At 44.4% G+C, this 27,120-nt stretch overlaps 2 protein-coding genes across 4 annotated transcripts; one reads left to right on the top strand and one right to left on the bottom strand.

The window, feature by feature from the left end:
• Positions 1-3,980: 3,980 nt before the first annotated feature.
• LOC4348250 (UDP-glycosyltransferase 87A1-like) lies at positions 3,981-9,362 on the top strand. Its single transcript, XM_066304503.1, has 3 exons — positions 3,981-4,128; positions 7,510-8,004; positions 8,980-9,362. The coding sequence occupies exons 1-3, from the start codon at positions 3,981-3,983 to the stop codon at positions 9,360-9,362; spliced, it is 1,026 nt and encodes a 341-aa protein (XP_066160600.1).
• Positions 9,363-13,167: 3,805 nt separating this feature from the next.
• LOC9272034 (uncharacterized) lies at positions 13,168-17,761 on the bottom strand. Of its 3 annotated transcripts, none has more exons than XM_015757456.3 (4): positions 16,098-17,759; positions 15,514-15,751; positions 14,735-15,047; positions 13,168-13,566 (listed from the first exon to the last, which is right to left on the bottom strand). In XM_015757456.3, exons 1-4 carry the CDS (start codon positions 17,619-17,621, stop codon positions 13,557-13,559), a joined length of 2,085 nt encoding a protein of 694 aa, XP_015612942.1. In that variant the 5' UTR covers positions 17,622-17,759; the 3' UTR covers positions 13,168-13,556. The 3 variants fall into 3 exon arrangements, 2 of the variants coding, with proteins under 2 accessions (XP_015612942.1, XP_015612941.1); XR_010737168.1 differs by lacking the exon at positions 13,168-13,566 and adding an exon at positions 14,397-14,470 and having other exon boundaries at positions 14,545-15,047; positions 16,098-17,761; XM_015757455.3 differs by lacking the exon at positions 13,168-13,566 and having other exon boundaries at positions 14,533-15,047; positions 16,098-17,761.
• Positions 17,762-27,120: the final 9,359 nt, after the last annotated feature.

Raw genomic sequence — 27,120 nt, forward strand, 5'->3', positions numbered from 1 at the left:
GACGGGCGCTAGTTGTGGCCCGATTGAGATAGGTCATTTGTGACGGGTTATAGTTTGACTGGTCGTCTGGGTCAAAGCTATCGGTGACAGGCTTTACTTAGGGCTCGATTGAGATAGAATCATCCGTGACGGCCGTTTGCCCGATTGAGATAGCTCTTCACATGAGTGACTTCTAGCCTGTGATGGACGCCATGCCCGATTGAGATGGGGCTTACCGCCTGATTGAGATGAGGGTATCCGTTCTAGTGACGGGCTCTATAAATTAGATCCAATAAGTAATAAAAATATTAGAACTATACATCAGTACACGACAAAAGCCAACACATGAGATTACATAAAATCACAATGCTACAAAATTTCAATCTTTCATTTGGCGATGACAAATTAGCAATGATGTATAATGTATGTATTGGTGATTTGTTGCACTCACCCGAATAGATGTCATCAATGAGTGTAACAGTATTCAGACTTTGACCCCCGGGCCCACGTTGGCGGTTGGCCCGTCCTCCTCGTCCTGTCGTACGTCCAGTACTCTAGGGTCTAGGGGCAGCCGGCCGCTGGCAAGCATCAAGGCACAAGCAGCAGCTGCAGCTGTCCAGCGCCTGGCCGCCCGCACCTGAGGGCTGAGGATGAGCACCTCCTCCATCCTCGTGCGGGTGCGGAACCAACTGTGGCGTCGTGCCGATCACCAGTACAAAATCCATTTTCTCGTGTTGTCCAAATCTATTTTTCCGCGCGGAGGTAACACCCGTTTGCACTCAAGGGTATGTAAAAATTAATATTTTCACGTATGGGCAGCCCAACCGCACGAGATAATAGATTATCCCGTGCGGTCGTGTCAAGTGCACCGCACGGGATACAGTCAAGTTATACCACCTGCACGTAGAAAAAAAAATCAAAAAATAAAAAAAAAAGCCGAACTCCAACCCTAGAATCGCCCGCCGCTGCTCTCGAGCCCGCTGCTCCCGGCCGCCGCCGTTGCGCCCGCCCTCCACCGCCACCGTCGCGCCGGACGCCACTGCCGCCGGATCCGCACTAATCCGGATAGGGGACGGTCGCCGCCGCCGGATCTGGGCGGGGGCCGGTTGCCGTCAACCCTCGCCGCTCGCTGCTGCGATTAGCCGCCACCGTCACTCTCGAGCCCACCGCTCCCGGCCGCCGCCATCGAGCCCGCCTGCTGCCGCAACAGTCCCACCGGCCACCACCGCTGCCGGATCCGCACAGATCCGAGCGGGATACAGTCGCCGCCGCCGGATCCGGGTGGGTGCCGGTTGCCGTTGCCCCTCGCCGCCGCGCCCGAGCCACTCACCACCGCCGTCCGCCGAGCTGCTCGCCGTCGCGCCTGCCCGGTCACCGCCTCATTGCCTCCTGGCCGTTCCTAGCCGCCGCCTCGTCAGCGGTGCCGCCGAGCCGGCCGCATCCCGCGGAGAGGAGGGTAGAGGAGAAGAGAAAGAGATGGAAAAAGAGATAGAGAGGAGGGAAGTGAGAGAGAGAGGAGTGAAAATAAAAAAAAAGAAATGAAGGGAGGGGAGATGGGAAAAATTTGAAGTGGGTGAGAGGGCGAGGTATTTTCACGTGTGGACCACTTAATACCCCCGCACGCGAAAATTGATTTTTCTTAAGGAGCCGGACGGGATAATGAGGATTATCTCGTGCGGTCAGATTAAGACATCCGCACGGGATAATTTATTTTCCCATGTGGGCGACAGCCCAGCGCCGGTCGCCCGATTTTTCCAGATGGCACCACTTATGGTCCGCCTGGAATCTACTGAGGCCATGGTCCAGGAAAATATTTTGTCTACTAGTGGATGCGGGCGGGGGCTGCTAGCTGGCGCATGCATGCCAGCAGCGAAAAAGCAAAAAAAAAAAAAAAGAAGAAAGAAACAGCGAAAAAAAGGAGCGCCTGTGGGCCGGAAATGCACATTGGCGGCGCGCATACTAACTAGCTTTTCCGGATGCGGGCTGCCCTGTTGGCTTTTGCGCATCGCCGTGAAGAGAAGAGGAAAGGAAAGAGGATTTGGGATGCAGCAATCTTGCGACTCGCGTTGCTCCTCATGTTCTTTCGCCTCGTCTTCCGCCGTTTCGCGTCCACGCCACGCATGTGATGTGAGCTCTTCACCTTCACGGCTTTACTCTAATGCCGCATGCGCTCGCTTCTGTTGGGTCAGGCCTGGCAACTGGTGTGTGTTGGGGGGGAGGGGAGGTGGGGGCCCCTGCGATTTGGGGGCCAGTGCAGCCGCACCGCTCACCCCCCTCCCCCTAGGGCCGGCCCTGGGACTAATCCTCTCTGGTTTGTACCAATCAATTCCGATATGATACAACTGAATATCCAACCTCTAACACCGGTGTGCCCAGAATATTAGGATTTCTTTCGCCATCCATCTAAAAAAGGAAACATACAGTATGAGTACAAGAAAAGAAATTACGGCATATAATTTTTGTCAGGGATTTCTCAAATTTGTAGAAGACACATAATGTGCTACATGCATATTATACGATACTGTATCAATTTTTTTCTGAGATTCTCTAGTTTCGATCCTCTTGAAAGAAATTACAGCATACATATTTGTCAAAGATTTCTCATATTTTGCTGCAAAGAGGACTAACACACGACAACATATTCATATCCAATTTAAGCTTTATAGAAACACACACTTGTGGTTGGTGCTCCTAACCTGAACTAATCAAATTAATTATTAGCAACTTGCTGTCTCTCAATATTGCGATTTCACATACATGCACACAATCACACATTGCCTAGCTAGGATCAAGAATGGAGACGCACACATACACAGATGAGCTGAGTTGGGGATCAGTTCTTGGTTTACCTTAAAGTGTGAGAGAATCCGTGGAAGGCTACACCAGGTTCGTCGGCCAGAGATTCGTCGCAAGGCTGCCTACTGGGGTGGCAGGGACAGCTTCCCTGAGCTTCCCGACTTGTGTGAATGCTTCAACCATTTGTTTCTTGTTTCCTCCATACACTCCGAACACGCCCATTTCCCTTTCACAGTTTGGCCAGAAAGGTTGCTAAGGGCCAGATAATCGATGATGGTACAAAACAACATTGCATGGAGGTTGAAGTACTCTTGTGCATATGCGTCCCATGTTCGTGTGCCCTCATTCCATAGCCTTTCGAAGTCATCGATTATCAGTTCAAGGAACACATCGATATTGTTGCCATGTTGTCTCGGTCCTTGAATGAGCATGGCAAGAATAATATACTTTCTTTTGAAGCACAACTAGGGAGGAAGGTTATAGTTAACAAGCAGAACTGGCCATGTACTGTGATTGACTTCTCAAATCACCAAATAGATTAATGTTGTCCGTACACATGGCGAAACACATGTTTCTTGGGTCCTTTGAGAATTCCTGGTAAATCCTATTGATTGTCCTCCACCGTACTGAATCTACTGGGTGCCTCAACATAATATCGACTTTCCGTTCTTCGGCATGCCAGCGCACTAGCTTAGCTTGTTCCTTATTCGCAAACATTCTCTTCATGCGTTCCGCAATTAGGAGATACCACACCACCTTTGCGGGGCCTCCCATCTTTGACTTACTTCCTTCACCTTCACTCTTTGCTCGTTTGTATCTAGATGCCCCACAGACAAGACAGACATCCAAGTCAGCGTATTCCTTGTAAAATACAAAATGCAGTAGTTCAGACAAGCATGAATTCTTCTGATCTTCAGGCCCAACGGACATAATACTTGCTTCGCTTCATATGTCGTCTGCGGTAAATTGTTCCCCTCTAGCAACAGGTCCTTTAACAGCTCAAGAAGTTCTGTAAAACTCTTGTCGGACCAGCCATTACTAGCCTTAAACTTCATGAGTTCCAACACGCATGACAACTTGCTGTGCTTCGACTTGCATCCATCATACAAGGGCATCTGACAATCTTCGACCAACTTATGAAACTTCTCAAAATCTCTGTCGTTGTCCTCTGCGTCTTCAATGTCATGCAACATTGTAGATAGACAATGAGTGTCCAATTCTATGGTCTCTCCACCAAACGGAGAACGTACGAACATGCCTTCTCGAGCTGCAGCGGTGTTCTCTACATCCTGATCCAACACTTCTTCAGCTGCGGCATCAGGCGCCTCTTGCTCTCCATGCTTGGTCCAACAGGTATATTTCTTCATGAATCCATTCGTTATCAAATGAGAATGCACTTCTGAGCTATCAAGGATCATCTTTTCATTCTTACATTCCCTACATGGACACAATATGTACATGCTCATCCTACTTTTTCTGTCATTCTCCGCAAATGTGACAAAATCAGTGACCACCTCTCTATACTCTGTAGACGAACGATGAACATGGTACATCCAACTACAATCCATCTAAAATCAACAACATAGGAAGAAAAATATATGATGATCGATATATTGAGAATGAAGGGAAGAATAATGTGTTTTTACCTTGAATTTTAGCAAAAATTCGCCCCCCTTGCACTCCCAACCGATTTGTGAACAGTGAAATGGTCGGGATGGAAAGCAGTTGGCGGTTTGGGGGGTATTTATAGACCCAACACACCTCAAAGGGGTTAGGTAAAAAAAGCTCGTCAAAGGTATTGGCCATACCTTTGACGGGCATACCTTTGACGGGCTTCAATTGAGTTGCCCGTCACAGATAGGTCGATACCTGTGACAGGCCAAGAGGAAAACCCGTCACAGGTGACGCCCATCACCTGTGACGGTTTTTAATGAAGAGACACGTCACAGGTAAGGTCATACCAGTGACGGGTTAGAGGAAAAACCCGTCACTGCCTCACCTGTGACAGCTTTGTCTTACAGCCCGTCACAGGTGAGGTGATACCTGTGATGGGCCGCGGCCAGATGCCTCACCGATGACAGCATCTCGTATGACTCATCAAAGGTGACGGTCATCAGTGACCATTTGCTTTGCCCGTCACAGGTATCTCGTCAGAGGTGTGAGGATCTGGCGTAGTGGCACCACCACCTCTTCCCATTTCTGCCGCCGCGCACGTGCGAGGGTTTCTATGGGAGTAGCAATTGGAACGGGTTAGATGGTTTTGCTGGTTCAATCTCTCACTGAACCCAACCCGCACGATTTTTTAACGGTTAAGATCAAGGGGGACTTGGTGTTCATAATCTAGAAAACCAAAACCAATGTTTACTTAGTAAGTGGTTGTTTAAATTAATAAAGAACAAGGTGTGTGGCAAGATCTTTTGAAAAGGAAATATCTTGGTACTAAATCTATAACTCAAGTTAAGAGGAAACAAGGGGATTCCCATTTTTTGTCAGGGTTGATGAAAGTTAAAAAATCTTTTCTAGATATGGGTTCCTGGTTTATTAACAATGGTGAACAAGTTAGATTCTGGGAGAATAAGTGGTTAGGTAATTCATCTTTAAAGGACAAGCACCCATCATTATATTCTGTAGTTAGAAGGAAAACTGCTCAGTTGCAAGTGTTATGAGTACTGTTCCGCTTAATGTCTCTTTTAGGAGAGCATTAGTTGGTCAGAACTTGATTAAATGGCACAATTTGTGCGCTTCAATTGTGCATGTTAACTTAATAGAGGAGAATGATTTATTTAGATGGAATCATCATCAAAGTGGTCAATTTTCAGTTCGACCTATGTATTTGGCTCTAATTAATAATGGGTATATCGAGAGAAATAAGTTTATTTGGAAACTTAAGATGCCTCTTAAGATTAAGATTTTTATATGGTATCTCATTAAGGGGATTGTTTTAACAAAAGACAATTTGGCTAGAAGGAATTGGAATGGTAGTTTGAGATTTTGTTTTTTAAAGAAAAATGAATCGATTTACCATCTTTTCCTGGATTGCCATTTTGCCAGATTTCTTTCGAGATCTATACAATTCGCGTTTGGATTATACCCTCCACATAGTATATCTCATATGTTTGGGAATTGGTTTGTGGGTGTTAATAAAAAGATCAAGAAACTTATTCTTGCAGGAACTTCCGTTGTATGTTGGGCTCTCTTGCTTAGTAGAAATGAAATGGTTTTTGATAGATCACCTTTAAAATCTTATTTGCAGGTTCTTTTTAGGATAACATATTGGCTTCGGGAATGGGCTAAACTACAAAGACATGATGATCATATCAAGCTAATAAAAGATTCATGTCGTAAACTTAAGTTGACGATCATGCAGCTCTTTGCCAACTTCGGGTGGAGATTCACGAATAAAATTCAGTAGTTATGGGGTATTTACCTTGCTTGGTTTTTATTGGTTTGCTTTTTACTTTTGGTTTTGTTACTTTGGCTATATACTCACTATGTGAGTTTGTTTTTGTCTGAACCTTGTAATAATTGGCTGTAGCTCTTGAGCAAATGCCGAAATGTTTTATTCCATTATTAAAAAAATAATTTTTTAACGATTTTGACCTAGAAACTGTCGAACCCGGTGAAACCACTAACAACGGGTTTGGTGCAGTTGGGGTTCACGGTATGGGCTGGGTTCGCTTGACCCGTGTAAACACTACTGGAGATCCCCACATCTCTCCCGGTTCGCAACCACCTTTACTCCCGGGTAGCGAACCGGGAGAAGGAATCCGGGACTAAAGATCGCAGTCTTTAGTCCCGGTTCAGATACCCGGGAGTAAAGATTCATCTTTAGTCCCGGTTGGTGTTACCAACCGGGACTAAAGATGGCTGAGCCGCGTCTCGGTTGATCCCCTTTTCTTTTTTTTTCATTGTCAATTTGCTACGGACTGAGTTAAACCCTGTATTTTCTACCAAATCGGGTGAGATGCATATCCCCAAATCAAACCCCGAATCAAGTAACATCCCAAATCATTCACCTCACAAATCCTAAGTTACATATACTTAAATAAATTACACACCAAATAAAAGCATCACAGATCTATGCAATGAATCACAAATTTATACATCCAGTGAATCACAAATCACAAAAAAAAAGAAAAAAAGAAAACGGGAGGACACCGGCCGCTGCCTGCGTGCGCAGCCCCGGCGGCCGCCACCGCCTGCGTGCGCAGCCCTGCTGGCCGCCTGCCCGCCGCCGCCGCAGCTGGCCGCCTGCCCGCGCTCGCCCGCGTCGGCCGCCGCCTGGCGTGCCGCGCGCCTGCCGCAGGTCGCCTGCCCGCGCCGTCCGCCGCTCAGCTCGCCGCTCGCCTGCGCCGGCCGCCACCGGCCGCCGCTTGGCCCGCCGCTCGCCCCTCACCCGCGCCGGCGGCCGCTCGCCCGCGCAGAGGGAGGAGGAGGAAGGGGAGAAGGGGAGGAGGAGAGGGGAGGGGAGGAGAGGAGGATGAGATTGGATCTGAGGGGAGGAGAGATTGAGGGAGATTTTATCTAGTACTTAACCGATCAGAGATGGGAGATAAATATTTACTTCGGTTGGTAGTACCAACGGGACTAAAGATCTAAATGATCTTTAGTCCCGGTTGATAGTACCAACTGGGACTAAAGATGATCTTTAGTCCCGGTTCATCCCCTGTCAGAAGCCTGGCAGGGGGCCGAGGATCTTTAGTCCCGGTTGATAATACCAACCGGGAACTTTAGTCACGGTGGTGTCCCGGCACGTGGTCGCGGTGCCGTTCCCTGGCCGCGGCCACATCAACCCGATGCTCGCCGTGTGCCGCCACCTCGTAGCCGCGGACGCCGCGCTCTCCGTCACCGTCGTCGTCACGGAGGAGTGGCACGCGCTGCTGGAATCCGCCGGAGTGCCCGCGGCGCTGCCGGACCGCATCAGCTTCGCCACCATCCCCAACGTCATCCCATCCGAGCATGGCCGTGGCGCCGACCACATCGGCTTCATCGTGGCCGTGCACACCAGGATGGCGGCGGCCGTCGAGTGGCTGCTTGACCGGCTGTTGCTGGAGCAGAAGTGGAGGCCGGACGCCATTGTGGCCGACACCTACCTGGCGTGGGGCGTGGCGGTCGGCGCGCGCCGTGGGATCCCGGTGTGTTCGCTGTGGACCATGGCCGCCACGTTCTTCTGGGCGCTCTACCACTTCAACCTCTGGCCGCCGGTGGATGGTAGCGAAAGCGAACAAGGTATTTGGTACTATTTTGGTTGCAGGTCGACGTCTCTAATTTTATCCCTTTTCTTAAGAACAATCTGAATTTAAAACAGAGCGTGAGTACGTACCGAACTACCTACAGTATCTAGAGAATTTATTATTTGTCATTCTTCCAAAATACACATGTCTAAATGAAAACGAAAATTTAGAAGAGTAGTATTTGGACATGTGAATTTTGGGAGGATGGCAAATAGTAAATTATCCCCTATATTGACAAATATTGTGGTAGTCCTAAGCTAAACACTGGTATGGCCCCACCAAACACAGAAAATATATACTCCCTGCATTTTATTTTAATCATCATATAACTATTTTGCCAAAATCATGAGAAACTTAACTATCATGCATTTTATTTTTATTTATGTGAGTATGTAGGAAAAGAATCAAGAAACAACGGACTTTAACTCCACATGTGCACAACAAAGGTGTAAGCTCAACAAAAATCTCATATAGAGGCAGTTTTACAGAGGCTTTTTACAAATTGCTTCTAAGATCAAAAGTTTTATAGTGTAAAGAAACTTTACAGAGGCACTTTAAATTGCTTTCCATGGTTAGGCATTCATGTTACGCCCTCCATTTCATATTATAAGGAGTCAATTTTTTAAAAAAAATTGATCAAATATATTGAAAAGCGTATCAATATTTTCAAGTTTCAACACACAGCAAAGATACTATCAAAATATATTCAATGTTAGATTTAATGAAATAATTTGGTGGTGTTGTAGATGTTGCTACGTTTTACCATATAAATATGGTCAGAGTATATAGAAGTTTGCCTTATAAAAAAAAAGTCAAAACGTTCACTTATGTGAAATGGAGGGGGTACGGACTTACGGTGCTGGTGCATTTTCTCTTTTTCAGAAAAACCCTAGTGTGTTTGCAACTGCATATCCGGTTGCTCCCTTAGTAATTGCAGATCACTGATGTGCTTTACTTCTATGCCCTGCAGAGCTAAGCTGCAGGTCGTTGGAGCAATACGTCCCAGGTCTCTCATCAGTTAGATTGTCCGATATCAAGACCTTCCGTGCAAGCTGGGAGCGGCCAATGAAAATAGCAGAAGAAGCGCTCGTCAACGTGCGTAAAGCACAGTGTATCCTCTTCACCTCCTTCCACGAGCTCGAACCGGAAATCATCAACAGAATAGCAGAAACGGTTCCATGCCCCATATACCCGATCGGCCCTTCGATTCCGCACTTGCCACGGAACGGCGACGACCCAGGCAAGATTGGCAACGATGATCACCATAGCTGGCTGGATGCACGGCAGGAGAACTCCGTGCTGTATGTCTCGTTCGGGAGCTACGTCACGTCAGAATCGAATCACAAGAACTAAGCCAACCAGAGGGGGGTGAATGGTTGATATACCCAAAAACCGAAAACTTTTAGCGGAAATAAAAGTTACCCTCGAAATCGACGGATCGCGGTCTGACCGAAGTTGTCCTGTCGGTCTGACCGCCTGGTTGTCGTCGGTCTGACCGAGATTAGATCTCCGGTCTGACCGCCGAGATCAGCTGCCGCTCGCTGTCGCCGCCACCGGTCTGACCACCCGTATGCCGCCGGTCTGACCACCGCTTGCCGCCGGTCTGACCGCCGGTAGATCGCCAGTTAGACCGCCGAAACTCGGTAAACACAAATCGAAGAACTCTTAAAGTGGATGACGACTATATTAATTCTCTCTGTGTTTACAAAGTGCACCAACAGCACTCCTTACAAAAATTTCGACTAAACTCGAAACCCTAACTCAAAACTCAACTCAATTGCTCTCTAAAGATATATCGGGAAGCCTCACGCTCCCCCTCTATTTATACATGAGGTAGGTAGCCTAAAGCCACGAACCAAACTCATACTAGGAGTCCTAAACACCTTAGGAAACCCTCTAGTACAAGACACAAACTTTACATAACCAATCATACCAAATTTGGACTCCTTCCAAATTCGACTCCGCATTCCATACGCACACAATAACTCTATCGTATACCATATGGAATCTCCATCAACCACGTGCATCAACTCTAGCCTAAGTATCCCGCATGATCTTTGACCACCACGGACGTCGTCTTATCCCCAAGCCGACTCCCGGTCCATCACCTCAAATACTCTCCCGAGACATCGAGTCACCTACACATGGAACAAACAAAGAAACCATATTCCGAGACCAAGCTATCTCCAACTTGACTCATTAGCAGCAAACAATAGTATTACATACGTATAGTATCCATCTAGAAGTCATAATCATGAAATAAACTCGGATATCCAAATAAACAACCCGAAACCGAAACCGACACAGTGTCGGCCGGTCAGACGGCAAAGAATAAGCCGATTAGGAGTTGGCCCAATCCAAGTTGTCTTGCTGAACTCATTGGGTGATAGAACTCATAGGAGACTTGGATGTTTCTTCCCTGATGAATGCCGACAGGAAGGATGCATGGGCTGATTGCAGCTGTGAGAACTTCTCTGGATTTTTGGTATTTTTCATGATTGATGTCCTCAAACCTAAAGTCTGACGGAAGATATAGGTCTACTGAGTCCACATAGGGAAACCAGACTCGGGCATCTTTCTGAACACCTTCATAGAAGCTGCAAAACCAATCCTTGAGCAACTCAGCCGATAGCTTTGCTCCAGCATCAGTTGGTGTGGATGCATATTCTCCGTATGACATGCATCTGCGATGAGTGCGTTCTTCTCCATCGTCTTCCACAATCGGCTCTGGTAATGGGAATTCAGTTTCTGTTACAGATAGCCAATTGACAACCTTCATGACCATCAGGTTTTACCAGGTTTGTAGCAGCCACCATGGTCCACCTGCACCAACTACTGAGCCGACGGCTATCTTAGCCAATGCATTGTTCAACATTTGGTATAAATAGCCGAGGAGGATTTTGCCCAAAGGAAATTGTTTCTTTGATTCTAGGGCTTCGGCTACAAATTGCCAATTGGTTGTAGGGCCACAGCTAGATTCACAGAAGAGGAACTTTTCTAGCCACATTAGCAAGAAAGCTACATGCTCTCGAGGAGTAACAGATCCTTGGCCCATATATGCTGCCACATAGCCAGACCAGCCACCTATGCTTTTGGTTCTAAAATCAAATTGATTTTTGGTGTTCATGTTCATAGGATTAGCCGATGAAGTTACATCTAAACCGGTGATGATGGTAATATCGATCAAAGTTGGAGTCATCGGCCCTTGGTTGAATAAAAAGGCATTGATAGTGTTGGACCAAAAATATGTGGCGGCAGCCATCAGAGGTTCGTCTTTAGCACAATTGGCTATGGTAAGGGTGAGCGCTTGGCAGATCCCAATCTCATCCCAGTGATACGCGCTGGTACCATGTGATCCAACTTTTCTCAGGGGTGGTTTTCTCAAGAGATGGCCAAGACTTGAAAGTGTTTTTCCAGTGACCCAGGTTCGAGTTGGCTAATCTAAAGGGGATATTGTTGGTTTCGCTGATGATAAAATTAGTAGGGTCAAGATTGCCGATTGCACCAAGAAAGTAGTGGTTTTCATGTGACAGGCTGGGAAACGCAATTAGGTTGGAAAGGTGCTGCAAATCCAAAGGAATCGGGAAGGAGAAAACAAGATGAGAAAAGGAAAAATCAATTTCATGCGAGGAAAAGGGATCTAGCCGATGAGAACTTACCTCAGCGTACTCGGCCGATGGCACGGTAGACGGGCTGGCAGAAGATGACATCACCGCAGGCGGGAATCCGGCCGGATATGAAGTTGCTTTGGAATCGCCTTTTGTGTCGGAGGAATCACCGGAGAGAGAGAGGACAAGGTTTGCTTCAGCGGTGAAAACGAAAGGGGACGGTGTGAGATTTCTCGAGGGTGACGGCTAGTATTTAAAGCACGGGAGTAACGATCGGAAAACAACAAAGTGCGAAATTTGCTCGGAGTCGATATACAGCAAATCCGAAACATTACCAAATATTCCGGACTTGGGGGGCATGTGTTAACGACTAAATTTGGTAATATCGGCATCGGAAAAGAAGTTTAGATCAAAGTAGAGTCGAAGGCGGAGATCGATTCGAGAACAGAGCAAGAATCGGCTGGAGTCCGAATCGGCTACGATCAGAATTGGCTGGGTCTGAGTTATACTAGGTGAGCCGATACAGCCGATTCTGACAATACGACTTGGTGTATGACATCGGGTTGAATTGATATGCTTCAAGATGATTGCCGCACATGGATAGAGTCCTGAGAAGGCAATTGTATCAATTAATTAGGATATTTTATGTAATTTCCTTAGAGATATGTTTAGGGCAAGAGTCTGCCGTAAAGACTTATGGTATCATAGAGTTTGTTAGGGATAAGAGTCGTGTCCGACATGGACATAGTTTGTAAATTTCGGGTATAAATAGACCCCGAACCCTATATAATGAATTAACACACACGTTCAATACAATTTCGGCGCATCGCCACCCTTTTGCTTTTGTTTTATTTCGACGAGTTCTTACTTTCGGGTTGAGCTGCATCGGTTTCGATCTTGAACAAGAAGTAAAACTTGTTATTACGGCTTGCGTTCTCGGGATTAGTTCTTCCATCTTTATGATACTCTAATCTTGTTTATGTAATTCGTCGAGTTATCATATATCTTACATAATCTCTAGCAATATCGTCATTTAACCCACAATCGGCTAACATCTGTTAACAGAGGCCATCCGATTAGGTTAGATACCGACGTTGGTTTAGATTATATAAGATATCTACCACTCTATGAAACTTCCAGCGGCTTGATTGTCTAGATATTTTTCTTCTTTTCATACTTAATATTGCATCAGTTCAGTTTGATCTATTAAGTCGTGCTTAGAATATCAATCTCTAGCCTGCCTGCTGGTTGCCGATTAGGGTAGTATCGGAGTTTCAGCTGATCTTATCTGATTTAACTATATTTGCTCTATATGCTTCATTGACACGTTTAATATGTCCTTTATGTCAAGATATTATCGCATCTAAGTATATTAAGCTTCTGTTTGGTATATTCTGCTTGTTTTAACATCTTAACATCGAGTCGTATTGGAGTATTAGCCGATACATGCTAGATCTATCTGATCGGCTATGCTATGAACATGTATAGTCCTGTTATTAGTATATATTTCGATCTAAGTGATTTATACTATCTTGGCATGACGACCGATCTATCCCAATCACTTGATTTAAGTATATATTGATATAAGAATTATATATTGTTAATATCTACAGCCGATCAAGTAGATTTAGTTCTTTATCGTCTATTTACAACTGCCGATCGATTTACATATGACATCAGCTCAAAGATAAATGAAATGTCATCGGCACTTAGCCGATTGGCTATCGTTTATAAATTTAACCGTGGTTTCTTTGTATCTATTTCTTGTTGATTGCAGGATCAAATCAACTGGTATGCTAACACGCCCGAAGACGAGCTTTGAACCTGCACTGAGTTAAGCAGATCTCCCAGGCCTCGTGTTTTTCGTCAACAGATAGGTTCTTCAGATATGCAACAATCTCGTTCCTCCAATCATCCGCGTCAACATTTGCAATCCCAATTAGGCAAACCTGAAAACACGATTGAATTTTTAAAATTAGGCTAACTTGAAAACACGAAAAAACAAGTTAATTTCATGAAACTCCGTATATTATGGTCCATTTATCTAAAACCACATGGATTTTGACATGTGGCATATAACCAGTCCTCTCACAAAAGTATTATTTTGGCATGCAGAACAGAGTACATTTACGAGAGATCATCTTGACATATACTTGTTCAAGAGAAACATGAGCCAATCTAAGAGCCAGCTGCATTGCATTCACCTCAAATATAATGCATCTTCGCGTAATTATGTTCCCCAACTTGACAGTTTTAAGCATGTGCAGAACCATACCTTAAGATGGTCGCATTAAAGCCTCACCAATGAGGTAAGGATTGCAACGTTTACATAAATGAAATTCTTCATTGTAAAGAGCTAATTTTAGTTGTGCACTATGCGTTTAGCTATTCAAGTTACAAGAGACCATCTTGACAATTCGGACACATACTTGTTCAAGAGAAACATGAACCAATCCAAGAGACAGCTATTGCATTCACTTGATAGTTTTATGCATTCTCACAAACATATTTATACTAGTATAAGCTTTATGAAACATGTAAAGCTCCCCAACAAGATAGTTTTATTCATTCTCACAATCATACTGAAAGATTGGTACACAAATAGGCTATAGGCTATACCAACGAGGCAAGAATGGCGATGTTACATAAATAAGATTCTTCATTCATAAGAGCTAACATTAGTTGTGCACAAAAACAGCTGGCAACATTAATTTTGGCAAAAAGATAGCTGGCATGACTATATAAACTGAATCTTGCGAGAATCCTGGCAACAGAAAAAGCATAGCAAAACGAACGACACGATGAAATTTCATTCGGCTATTGATGACCTCACCGAAGTAAAATAAAGCAGGTCTTCATTGAAGTTCAAAACTAAAGGGGTCATGCAAACAATCGATTCTAACTACTAAATACCATCACAAATGAACATTCTAGGATATTATATACAATGGACACTTGTTAAAAACATGAGCATCATCTTAAACTCAGGCTAAGACAAAGCTATCCATGAATTGATAGCATAGTCGGAGCACTACACTACAAATAGTGGCGTCTAATTCAACAACTTTTTAATAATGGCGACAACATGATACTATTTTAGGGTAAAGAATATCATACTCATCAGTCATGGAACACAAATCACTATCATACTCATCGCTCATCAAAGATAGATCATCACTATCATATTCATCACTGTAAAGGCGATCCTCTTCCACCCGACCATTAACCCTGTCCGTTGTGAGGCTGCTATGCTCAATGATGCTCATGTTGGTGTAATATGGCTGCATCGATTCAGGATCGAAATCGTCATTGCAGGGGTCTTCTCCACAAACCATCTTCTCAAATTCCAACTTCCGCCCATGGAAGTCTACCCCAATAGGATGCACGATCTTAATCCCCGTGTCATCACAGTAAAGACACCGTACTCGTTCTGTCAACAAGAAATTAAGGTAATTAATACACACAAATTGCTGCAGCAAAAATTGTAAATGGTAAGAAAATAAATATAAAATACTTCATCATTCATAGTCTCATAGAGCCTTATTGTGCCTAAGTCTGGGCATAGCTAAGTAAGCCACGCATACAGAACAGGTTCATGGAAGGGGCCAGCTGCTTTTATAGTGCGTGTTTTTCTTGAAGCAAATGTTATGCAGGTTAATTAGAAGGTCATCCAGCTATATGTTGACCGCTTTGCTAAAGAGCAATGTCACTTGATCTGAATATTTGGATTACCAACCTAAACGTTGATTTGAGTAAATGCCAAATCGAACAGCCAGTTAAATTTGTTAATTAACATCTAGATAACCAAAGTACACGTAATGACCATGCCTTTCAGGTGTTAACTTAAATGATGAGATATTAAAACAATTGAGACAGGTAGCTAGGTTCATATATACCAGCGCATGGTAACGGCACTGACACGAGGCAGCAGAAGGATTGTGTTCCAGCTTCGGCTTTGTTATCATTGCTAACCTCCGCAAAGAAAAGCACCGGATTGCTGTAGGTAGAAAATGGAGTGCCTTTGGGAGTCGCTAGGAAATTGACATGAGACCTAAAGCACTTAGCATCAGTGCCAACTGGGCCCGACACGCAATTGTTCACGCCACAGATGGTATGCAGCTCATACATGGGTTCCTGTAAGTGGACAGAGGCAGCAATAAGTTGATTGGCGAGCAAATTTTGGATAGCACACACACAGTATGTGATAAAAAATACTCTCTATGTTTCTAATGTTCGACACCGTGGACTTTTTAGCACATATTTAACTGTTCGTCTTATTAAAAAAAATTTATGAAATATGTAAAACTATATGTATACATGAAAGTATATTTAACAATAAATCAAATTATCAGAAAAGAATTAATAATTACTTAATTTTTTTAATAAGATGAATGGTCAAACAAATTAAAAAAAGGCAATAACATCAAATATTTAAAAACGGAGGGAGTGTGAAAGCAACGAGCAAGCGAAATAAACCAACCCCATTTGGCATCGCAGCATATGTGCTCAATGCAGCATGGACCTTTTCGGACATTCGTGTATGCGCAAACAAGTACTCTGGACGTGGGAATGGGCGAAGTGGCTGTCTGCTGCAGGTGGCCTCAGGACACAACAACCTGACAAGCAACTGAACATCTTCAGAGGAGAGTTGGCCACCGCCGTGCAGGAGCGATGAGGCATCCTCTAGCATTTGACCAGATGAACAGAGAAGCAAAACCTTTGCTTGAGCATCAGGGTCAGGGTGACAGGCAGCGGTAGCGGCAGCCATGAATGCTTCCTCCAAACCGGTGAGCGGGGGGGAATCAACAGCTGTGGTGAACCCAGCTGTCTCATCATCCAGGTAGAGATCAGCGAGGAGTAGGTGACCATCTGCATTGACAAGGTATTTGATAGCTTGATTGAAATCGATATGATGGTAACGTGTGCAGAGGAAGGAGACGAGGCCATACAAGGAGCGATTCTCTATCCGGTACAGGCCCATTGTGCCGATCACGTCCAGCTCCAGTTCAAAGGTTGGTGGGAACGCTGCATCATACCAGATGGTGTTGATGATGATGTTGGAGACAGGGTCGAACGGGCCATAGCAGTGGCCAGCCTCGAGCAGGCTGCGGTGGAAGCGGCGGCGAAGCTCTCTGGCCGGCAGCCGGGCAAGGGCCTTGAGGTAGAAGCCATGGATCGCGTCCTGGAGCGTCGCCTTGAGGGCAGGGGATTGCCTGTACGGCACGCTGCGGGGAGGAGGCAAACGAGAATCCATGAGTCGCCACGGGCCCCACCTGTCGTCGTCTACCGCCGGCGGCGACCCCTCGTCGAGCAGCTCGGCGAGCTTATCGAGGCTGGATTGAGGGGAGCGGCGGTGCACGTCGGCGAGGTGGCGCACGGCGTCGTCGAGGCGGGTGATGGTGGCCAACCAGTCGGCGACTAGGCGATCGGGGTTTGGGTGCTTGGCGGCGAGGGCGGCGCACTTGAGGACCATCTCGAGGGCCTCGTTGACGATGTCTGGCCCGGAGGACCCGAATCGCCTCATGCCGATGTCGAACGCGACGATGCGGGCGGCGACGAGCAGGTCGGCTTCGGCGTAGAGAAGGAAGCGCACGGCCTCGGCGTCGGCGAGGTAGGGGAAGAAGCGGGTGAGGAAGGCCACCATGCCGTCCAGCGACCGGTGCTCCAGGTCCCTGAGCTTTTCTTGGGGGATGTAGACGAGCTCATCACACTCGCTCCGGGTGTCGCCCACCGCGCGCCCGTAGGAGAAGAGGGTGTTGGCGACGATGTTGGAGACAGGGTCGAGGAGACCCAAGCAGAAGCCGCCGCCGCCGCCGACGAAGCTCGCAGCCATGCGGGGCCTCACCCTGAGGCTGAGCCGCTCCAGCGCCTTGCAGTAGGAGAGATGGATTTTGTGCAGCAGACGCGATCTATACTCCGAAACCTCCTGGGCCAGCGGGTAATCGCGCTTGAAACTCGGCTGGTAGATCCGCTGTCCCGGTGGGCAGTTGGGCACCAGCGCCATCGCCGGCGACCATCCGGAGAGGGTCAGAGGGAGCGAGGGAGGTTGTGATTCGACTGGGCGTGAATTGAACGGAGCGGCGTCCGGTGCTCGGTGGAGTAGAAGGGGATAGAACAGAACAACGAACCAAGGGGAAATCTTCCTCGTTTCTCTCACGCTACCCTTTTTTTTCTTTTTTACTTATTTTTCTTTCTTTCTTTTTTCTTTTACGAGGAAATCTTCCGGACGGGCTGTCTTCTCCGATCAAAACTCGGCATTGCATCGGACCTATCTTCATCCGAACTAGGGCGCAACTGGTCCATCCAAGGAAAAAGTTCACTTCTGATCCCTAGTCTTTGACGTCAAAGTTTAATACGCTAATACTTCTGATTCCTCAACGCTGTGCTCCGCACCGAAAACGAAGCGGTCCACTACTGCGTGATTAATTAAGTATTAGCTAATTTTTTTCAAAAATAGATTAATTTGAATTTTTTAAGCAACTTTCGTATATAAACTTTTTGTAAAAAAAAAAATACAATTTAGCAGTTTGAAAAGCATGCGCACGAAAAACGAGGGAGAGGATGTTAATGATCAAATTTGTGTGTTTTTTTCAACGAACAGAGAGGTTGGGAACAAGGGATGCCAAACACAGCCTTAAAACCAACACAAACAAGATATCAAGGTGATTTGGAGGGTGATTTCTAATTATGTGTAGTTTGGGTTCTTATGCCACGTGGTGTTGATATGGCCCTAGAAACAAAATCTATACCTGATGGAGGCACGTCATGAGGGCCTTCAGCTAACCTGTCGAAACCACCTGGGCCATCAAAACATCGGCTAAGCCCTTTGGGCGAAAGCCCTTGGGCTAGACCCAAGCTGAGTTGGCCTAGTTACAAAGGAACTTTATTTAACTAATTACTGCGGGAGCGGTTGTGGCAGCTGGCTCCACTGGCCGGAGATAGGGGAAGGGCCCAAGAGGTAGGCCCCTCCTGTCAGCGACCCAGAGAGAGGGCACGGCAGGCGGCAGCTGCTAGGCCGTGGCCACGGGCTAGCCAACGAAGAGAGAGTGCGCACGGGGAGGAAGTGGGCCCCGTTCGAAAGGAGTGAAGAAAAGAGATTAACATTAAATTAAATTCTGAAAATGGATTTTGAATTATTAAAATTATTTCATTTGCTCTAAAAATTCCACTAAAAATCCTATGAATGGATTTAAACATGGGGAACTCAAGCAAAATCCCACCATGCTATTTCCACTTATTAACTGCATTTATTAATTAGGGAAGAAAGAGCAATGGCGCATAGAGGATGAGGTCATAATAGAATGTAACACCCCACTCCCATTGGCTGACATACCCTATGATGAGAAGGTCACTCCTTTGGATATGCACAAGGGAAGACCGGGAAGCACTTGGAGAGATGTTCGGACATGGAGGCCCGATCATATCAAGTTCGAGCCCACCTCAAAATCCAGGAGCAGCCCGCATCAAAATTGTCGCCCATACAACATTTGTATTCAGTTTTCGATGTGCTAATATATATGAAAAACTAACGAGATCATATTTCCAATGGGTCTGGTTTCACATTGAAATTCATTTCCAGTCAGTGGGAGTCATCGTGACAAGTTAGAGTCTAGAATGGGTGTCGCGGCCATCTTTTGACCTGTTGGGTCGTGTATCATGTTGGAGTCCATCAGGGGTCCTTGGTCGACCATAGAACCTATTTATTTAGTAGTCGTCATCTAGTTAGGGTTGAGTATTGCTTAGATTATTTTGTCATTGCAGTTCCGCCGCTAGTTCAGTTTGTGGAACCCAATTTGGTAGATTTATCTTATATTCGCAATATATTCATATTTCATCTTCTACTTTCTTGATTATGTTCTCAATTCGCCTGTAGGAGATAGCCTTATCGGTGAGCTCAATCGTGTTTCGGCTTGGTTGATAATCAACGGAGAAGTGAGATAGTAATTGCAAGAAGTGAGATAGTAATTGCAAGTGTTCCATCATCCTAATCAGAGTCTTTAGATCGTCAACATCAAGTCTCCATAGGTTTATCTGAAGATGAATAATTGTCTTACCCTGTAACAGGTGTTTGACATCTGCCAGAGAAAAGTCCATCACAGTCCACATTAGTGACCAGACCCCGCCATGTCACTCATGAGGGTTGAGACTAGGGATGAAAACGGTACAAAAACTTTCCGGATTCCGGACCTACTTTCGAAAACGGAATCTGTTGGTCGGAATTTTCCGGAAACGGAAATGAATTCAAAAATATTTTCTCGGAAACGAAATCGAATACGATAAGGGCAGTTCCGTCGGAACTCGGAATCGGTCGGAAACTTTTCGGAAAATTTCTCGGAATTTCCAGAATGATAAAGGCCCATACCATAGTCTATAATTCCTCCCCAACCCAACCCAATTCATCATTTAATTCCTTAGTCACTCAATTCTGCCCAACCCAATACACCCAATTCAAACTTGAGAATTGGACTTGACATGATCGTGTTTTGTGATGTAATATTGAAATTTGAGACTTGAGAATTGGATTTGACATGATTTAAAGCTTAGTTTGAGTGGTTTTTGTATTCTGATAAATTTTCGTTACCGTATCAGCGTCGGTCTGTTTTCGCTCCGTTTTCGGTTTCGACAATATTTGATTCCGATTTCGTATCCTGGGTTTCCGATTCCCAAAAAAAAAAATGAAAACGAAAACGATAAAGGTGGTTTCCGTCCGTTTTCGTACTATTTTCATCCCTAGTTGAGACGATGACATGTTCCGTAGTACGGTTGCAGTGCTTGATTAGTAAATATGAAAACGAAAATAATAAAGGTGGTTTCCATCCGTTTTCGTACAGTTTTCATCCCTAGTTGCGACGATGACATGTTCCGTAGTACGGTTGCAGTGCTTGATTGGTAAATTTATACTGCCTGTGCGTTGCAACAGAAAAAAATATTACTTTTTAAGGAATTTTATGATTTAGTGCTATGGTTAAACACTCGATTCTATAATGCCTTAGCAAAAGCAAGTAATTTTTTTATAATTAATGGATAGAAAATCCGGCCTCTATATAAAAAGCGAGTAATGTATAATACTACTGTTTTCTTTCTTTTTGCATTGTTCTAAGTTGAACTCCATTAGCCCCTAAAAACGATCATGTTCCTCATAAAATGTGGCATGTACTAATTAAGCAAGCCAAGATCTAACGCATTGAAATATCTGCAGATTAGCACAAATCAGTTCTTTCTTATTTAGCTCGCTCAATATTTTCCAATTAATGTCTTGTAGGGAAATTAAATAAACACGATGATACTGATGTATAGAAATATATAAATTACAGTATCGTATTTCAAATGGTCAGTTGCGTCAAGCAGCGGAAGGAACAAAAATTGGTAGCTTTAGAATTCCATCATCCCCAAATAAACAATACCTATATTGCCTGCAGAGAGGAGTTCACAATTGAGTCCAGGAGGGAAAAAGATTTCCGCATCAACTAATTAGTAAAGTGAAAGGGAAAATGCTGAGCAGAACATCCTCTGACTAATAATGCCAAAAGGAGTTCCATCCCCGTCCAGTTCTACAGAATTCTGACTATCAATAACCATTTCTTAACTGCTAACCGATTGCTTTGTTTTTAAAAATATAGTAAGTACTATTCGGTGTGTGCATAATATAGGAGTGAATTATGGCACATGATAATTAGAAAATACAGTTTACTATGCAAAGTTATACCTATCTGGTTTGCATTTAATTCAAATCCAAGGGTAACAGATGATCATACCTTTGTGTTATACTTTCATTGAAAAGGTAGAAAAGCATCTGTGTACATGTATCAAGAGTTTACATCAACTAAAGACAATTTCCAGGATTATACATGACCACTAAGGTTCATTCTTTTAGACATGTAGAAGAAAATTTAACCTCCTGCCAAATGATCAAGAACCATCTGCCTGAAACAGACATCGCAGGAGGCATCACAAAATGGTGTTTTTATTTTTTTTTTTGAGAATTACACAGTACAACGCAGACACTCACAATGCACGCGCACTCACCCCTATGAACACACGCACGCAAACCCTACCCCTATGAGCATCTTCGAAGACTGGGCCGGTAAATCCTGGAGAGATTGACGAAGTCACCACAGGCGCCTCGCTGTCGACGGGTACGTCGCCTACCACTGAAAGCACAACGCTGTTAAATCCTGGAAAATTCACTCCCATGGGGAGTCGAACCCAGGACCTCAGGTGCTACTGAGGCTCTTGTAACCACTAGGCTATGAAGCTGTGTAACTGATTAACTACCAGAACAATTATTAGTTCATAAAGCTACCATACAAAAACAATCTTACCACTACATTTTGGATACAATCTTCACAGTTGGTTGGAGAAAATAATGATTTTAATAGGTTATAAAGCAGTCAGCTTCATACATTACTTTTAGGTATCTTTTAGAAAAATGACTATTCAGATGACAAAACAAGAATATCTATATGTGCAATAAAACTACGTATATAGTTTCGTATCTAAATTCAGCCAAATTAAATGGCGCCCAAAATCAACTTTCAGGCTTTCACAGTGTTGAAGACAAATCCTGCGTGTGGGCAGGGGCGGAACTGGGCCTTAGGGCAGCTTGGGCCCAAGCCCTACTCGTGAAAAAAATTTTAGTGGACTAGTACCTATATATTTCTCAGATTTTGCCAAATTCTACAGCCCAGCCCTACTCGTCTGGCCCAGCTCCACACATGGCCTGTTTTAGCCCCCACATCTCTCAGCCCAATAACCAGCCCATCGCAGCCCAGCAGAAGCCAACCCTAATCCCACCTCCTCTCTCTCGCGCACGAGGCACGACGCCGCATCACCGAGCGCCGCTTATTCCTCCTTTCTCATGCTCTCAGCTCTCCGCCTCTCCCTGTCTCCCGACCCACATCACCGACTGGCGACAGCGCACGGCGGCGGGCGGCGACACGCACTAGTGGCGGCGGGGCGGCGGCGCGCATCCGCGGACGGGAGGCGGCGAGGCGCATCTCAGCAGCAACCAGCAGGCAGGGGCGCAGGGCGAAGGGAGGGGCAGCAGCAGGCAGCAACAGCAAGCGAGGGAGGGGATCGGCCGTGGCTGCGGCGCACAGTCGGCGGCAAGGCAGCCCCCTTTCTCAGCCCACAAATTTTGATTCCTATTTCCCCAAATCAAGGTCAGTGTCCTCTCTACTCATCGATTTTGCATGTTTATTTTTCATTTGGTAGCAGTTAGTTAATTAGAAATTGGTTTGATTTGCTAGATGAAGAGGAGCAGAACTTTAACATCATTCTACCAAATTCAGTCCAGTGAGTCCACTCCAACCCTAGAAACAGAAGAAATTGATGAATCTACCCCAACCACAGAAACAGCAGGAACCGGTGCTAGTAACAACGCTCAAAATAATATTGTGCTTGCTCCGAATGTAGTTGTTGCTGACCATGTGCTTCGCACACCAACTGAACAATTGGATGTGAACATTAGGGATGCTGCTAGAAGGGAGTATTTGTTATTGGGTCCATATCAACAAGTTGAATCATAAATATCCACAAACAAAAATAGGAGGAGTGAACAGGAGCTTTCAGAAGACATGGTTTAAAAAACACAAATGGTTAGAGTACAGTGTTGCTAAGGAAGCAACCCCGAGTTGAGAATTATGGTTTTGAATGCTAGGTACGTCGTGTTAGGTACTCTAACAAAATTTTAGTCTAGTCTTGTACTTATTTTACACTTTTACTGTACTTCAGTGCATATTTAGAAATTGTATTCCAGTCTTGCATTTTTTTCCGTACTTGTACTATTACTTCCTTGTACGAATTGATATGGATAGTTGTTAGCCTTTAATTTGAGCCCTAGGCGTGTCGAGATCCTGGCTCCGCCACTGCGTGTGGGCATAATAGACAGCAATAGATGACTGCATAAACAAATTAATTATCAGTAAGGTGATTTCGATTTTTTGTCATTAACGTGACAAACTGAACAGATGCTTAATTAGTATATTTCTGTAGGACATATGAACGTGAAGCTCGTGGAGAAAAATAATAGTTTTTTAATCCAATTTCTCTACACACATATGTTCCGCAAACATTTCAATCAAATTCAACGGAAGTCTAGCATTTGATGTATTTTATGCTGAAGGAGATGAAAAATATAGGATTTTAGAGAGAAAGTACCTTATAATTCTTAACTTATTCAAGACAGAAGAGAAAATATATACACTTTTTTGTATGACATGACAAAAAAAAATGCATATGGAGAAAGAAGCAATTTGATTTGGACAAAGAAGCCTAACCAAGCTGCTGCCATCTCTCAAGAATCTCCCATCAACTATATGCAATTAAACGTTCCCCTTCCCCGCCATTTGCCACCAATTCTCAATTCTCAGCCTAGCTTCTCCTACAACCTTCTCCTGGTTGCAGAAGACAATTCAGACGACTAAAGGAACAAACAGCATTGAAGAATTCCAGAGATCCAGAACAGGTTGCATGTAATAAAGTCGAGCAAGCAGCAAATTCTCCACAATGCGCAGAATATCCCGTAATATTTATCAACCAAACTGAGTGCACAAATTGGATAAGAAAGCGGGGAAAGTAATGGTCCTAATGGAAAAGACCGGACCTACGCACTCGGCGACCGGGGAAGCGGGGAAAATAGTTGCTGCCGCGTTGTCGAGGAGTGGAGCGGGTGGTTGGAGGCTTGGAGCGACCGGGGAGGACTGCAGGCTTGGAGGCTTGGAGCGGTGGGCAGAGGGGGCAGATGGGACGGCGGCGGTGAATCGGCGACGGTGCTAGGGCTGAACCGGCGTGCAAGGGCGAGTGTCATCGGCGGCGGACGGGACGGGGGCGCGGAGAAGTGCGGAGGAAGGCGGGCGTGCGACGACGGCGGCGCTGATCTGGGCGAGGGCGAGGGCGAGGGCGAGCAGGGGACGAGCTTCTGTTCGAACGTCCGATCAGATACAAAACATCGGACACCTAGGACCAGCTCACTCCTTTACTTACTAGTTTCTCCTTTCTCCCTGTTGACGTCAAAAAAATGTTGCAAATCGGTAGCCTGTGGGTTGGACGAACCCCTGTCAGTGTAAACATACATGCCTAGCCGTTTCTTTTCATTCTTTCCTCATCTCTTTAAATATTTTTCTCCTAAATTACTTATCCGATCTACGAACCGATCACACCGTTGTATTCGTTGCAATTAAATCTTTACAAGAAGATATCACATGATTATATTATGTCAAAAGAAAAATGTGTTTCAAACCGTTAAAACAAAATATTTTATACGTGATAGTGATATGTTTTAATATGTGTCTTCGGTGTGTTTCACAAAATTCTTGAAACTACCTGCTACTACTCTCTCTCCACCTCATGCATGCATCCATGCATTTATTTTAGCAAGCTTCAAAATGAATTTTCTTTTAAATTACTTATTCAATATATGATCCGATTATATCGTTGTATTCGTTGTAATTAAATTTTTACAACAAGATATCGCATGATTATATTTTGATAAAAGAAAAACATATGTTTCAAACCGTTAATACGTGTTGTTTCATATGTGACAGCGACATGTTTCAACGGGAATCTTCATCATGTTTCATAAAATATTTAAATGTTTCAGTTGCAATTTTTTTGTTTCACCATATATAACTTAATGTTTCACTTACTGGTCAACTACAATATTTAACCGTCCGATTTTTTTTTGAATTTTAAAATGTTTCACATAATGTACTCGTAATGTTTTACTATTTATGGATGAAATGTTACAATGTTACAGTGAATTGAAACATCCTTTCACTATTCGCTGAAACATTATTATTTTCATATAAGGTGAAACAACATCCGATGAAATATTTTCGATCTACTTAGTGAAACAATTCTGATATACTTGGCGTAACAGCGTGCAGCATTTTAAAATAATTCAATAATAAGCTATTTTTTTTCATCAGATTATATTCATGTGTGGTCTTGTTTTAAAGATTTTATTGTAACGGATTTAATGGTGCAATCGGATCATAATTTAGATAAATATTTTCAGAGAAAAAATAGTTTAAACATCGCTTAAATTATGCATGATGGATGGCTGACACACGCTGCATGATGGGGATGGCTGGCGCGTGCTAGGATCGGACGGGGGCAGCTAATTAGCGTGTACGCGTTGCCGGCGCATACACCGCCAAGGCCCACGTACGCGCTAGGCCCAGTAGTTTCGCTCTTTTTTTCGCTTTTTTTTTCGGATTTCGCTTTTTTTCTAATTGCTACCATATTTTCTTCATGTGCTCGCGCGATTTTTTTCGTGCTATATTTTATAAATTGAATCTTTCATCTCCAATTTCAGTTGAAAGTTTTTAAAATTTAAGTTGAATGTTTTGAATTTTGAGATAAAAGTTTTCAAATTAAAATTGAATATTTTGAATTTTGACTTGAAAATTTGTAAATTTGAGTTAAAAGTTTTCAAATCCGACATGAAAGTTTTAAATCTTAATTTGAAAATTTTTAAATCCGAGCTGAAAGTTTTCAAATCTAAGTTTAAAGTTTCAAATTTAGACTTGGAAGTTTTCAAATCTAAGTAGAAAGTTTTTAAATCTTAGTTGAAAGTTTTCAATCTTATCTTGAAAATTTTCAAATCTAAGTTGAAAGATTTCAATCCTGACTTAAAAGTTTTCAAATCCTAGTTGAAAGATTTCAATCCTGACTTGAAAATTTTCAAATCCTAGTTGAAAGATTTTAATCTTGACTTAAAAGTTTTCAAATTCTAGTTAAAAGATTTCAATCTTTACTTGAAAGTTTTCAAATCTATATTGGAAGATTTTAAATATAAGTTTAAACTTTTAAATATGGAACTGAAAAGAAAAGAAAAATAAAAAAGGAAACTTTTCCCGTGATATGGAAAGTAACAGAGAAAAATGAAAGAAAATCAGAAAAAAAAAGTGTGAGGCGCGTGAAGCTAGCGTGCGCGCCAGCAGAGAAAGCTGGCGCGTACGAGCGTAACAGCAAATCCGGGATCGGACGGTCGCGCGAGACGTCCAATTTTTCGTCTCGCGCCGTTCGCGCCGTATGACCGACGCGTAGCGCTCTCCGGTTCTTTCTCGCGTCTCACGCGGAGTGGGAGGATCACGCGTCGCGTCGCGTGCGTGGGAGGGCAATCTCGTCCGTTCGATCTCGCGGTAATGGTCAGAAATAAAAATGGTAGGAACAACAACAGCCGTTACGGTCAGTGGTCAGCTTTGCTAACAGAATCCATCGCGTGAATATAGAACGGAGAATCGGTCGCTCATCCCATTAGCCTCATCTCGATGGGCCTATCTTCTACTGACAGGTGGGACCGCCCGTGATCCCATCCCCCGATCCAATGGGAATCTTTCCATCTATATCGTTACAACCCCATCAATTCCGGCCTTCTCCACGCACTCTGCTGAGTGCTCGATCGCTCACTCGATCGTCAATTCGCCATACATACTGCTAACGTCCAACATAAGCTCAGTTTGATTGAGAAATCATCTGGCTGGAGACGACGACAGACG

Source organism: Oryza sativa, chromosome 10, assembly GCF_034140825.1.
Source record: "Oryza sativa Japonica Group chromosome 10, ASM3414082v1".
Classification (NCBI taxonomy): domain Eukaryota; kingdom Viridiplantae; phylum Streptophyta; class Magnoliopsida; order Poales; family Poaceae; genus Oryza; species Oryza sativa.

What these genes read in the sequence shown, in the direction of transcription:
- LOC9272034 (XM_015757455.3), bottom strand. Translation starts at nt 17,621, where the DNA reads ATGGCGCTGGTGCCCAACTGCCCACCGGGACAGCGGATCTACCAGCCG. An exon ending in ATGCTGCGATGCCAAATGGG is followed by an intron (nt 15,752 to 16,097) that starts GTTGGTTTATTT and finishes GTCCACTTACAG; the next exon opens with GAACCCATGTATGAGCTGCA. An exon ending in AGTGCCGTTACCATGCGCTG is followed by an intron (nt 15,048 to 15,513) that starts GTATATATGAAC and finishes TCTTGTTGACAG; the next exon opens with AACGAGTACGGTGTCTTTAC.
- LOC4348250 (XM_066304503.1), top strand. Translation starts at nt 3,981, where the DNA reads ATGAGTGTCCAATTCTATGGTCTCTCCACCAAACGGAGAACGTACGAA. An exon ending in CTCCATGCTTGGTCCAACAG is followed by an intron (nt 4,129 to 7,509) that starts GTATATTTCTTC and finishes CGGGAACTTTAG; the next exon opens with TCACGGTGGTGTCCCGGCAC. An exon ending in TGGTAGCGAAAGCGAACAAG is followed by an intron (nt 8,005 to 8,979) that starts GTATTTGGTACT and finishes TATGCCCTGCAG; the next exon opens with AGCTAAGCTGCAGGTCGTTG.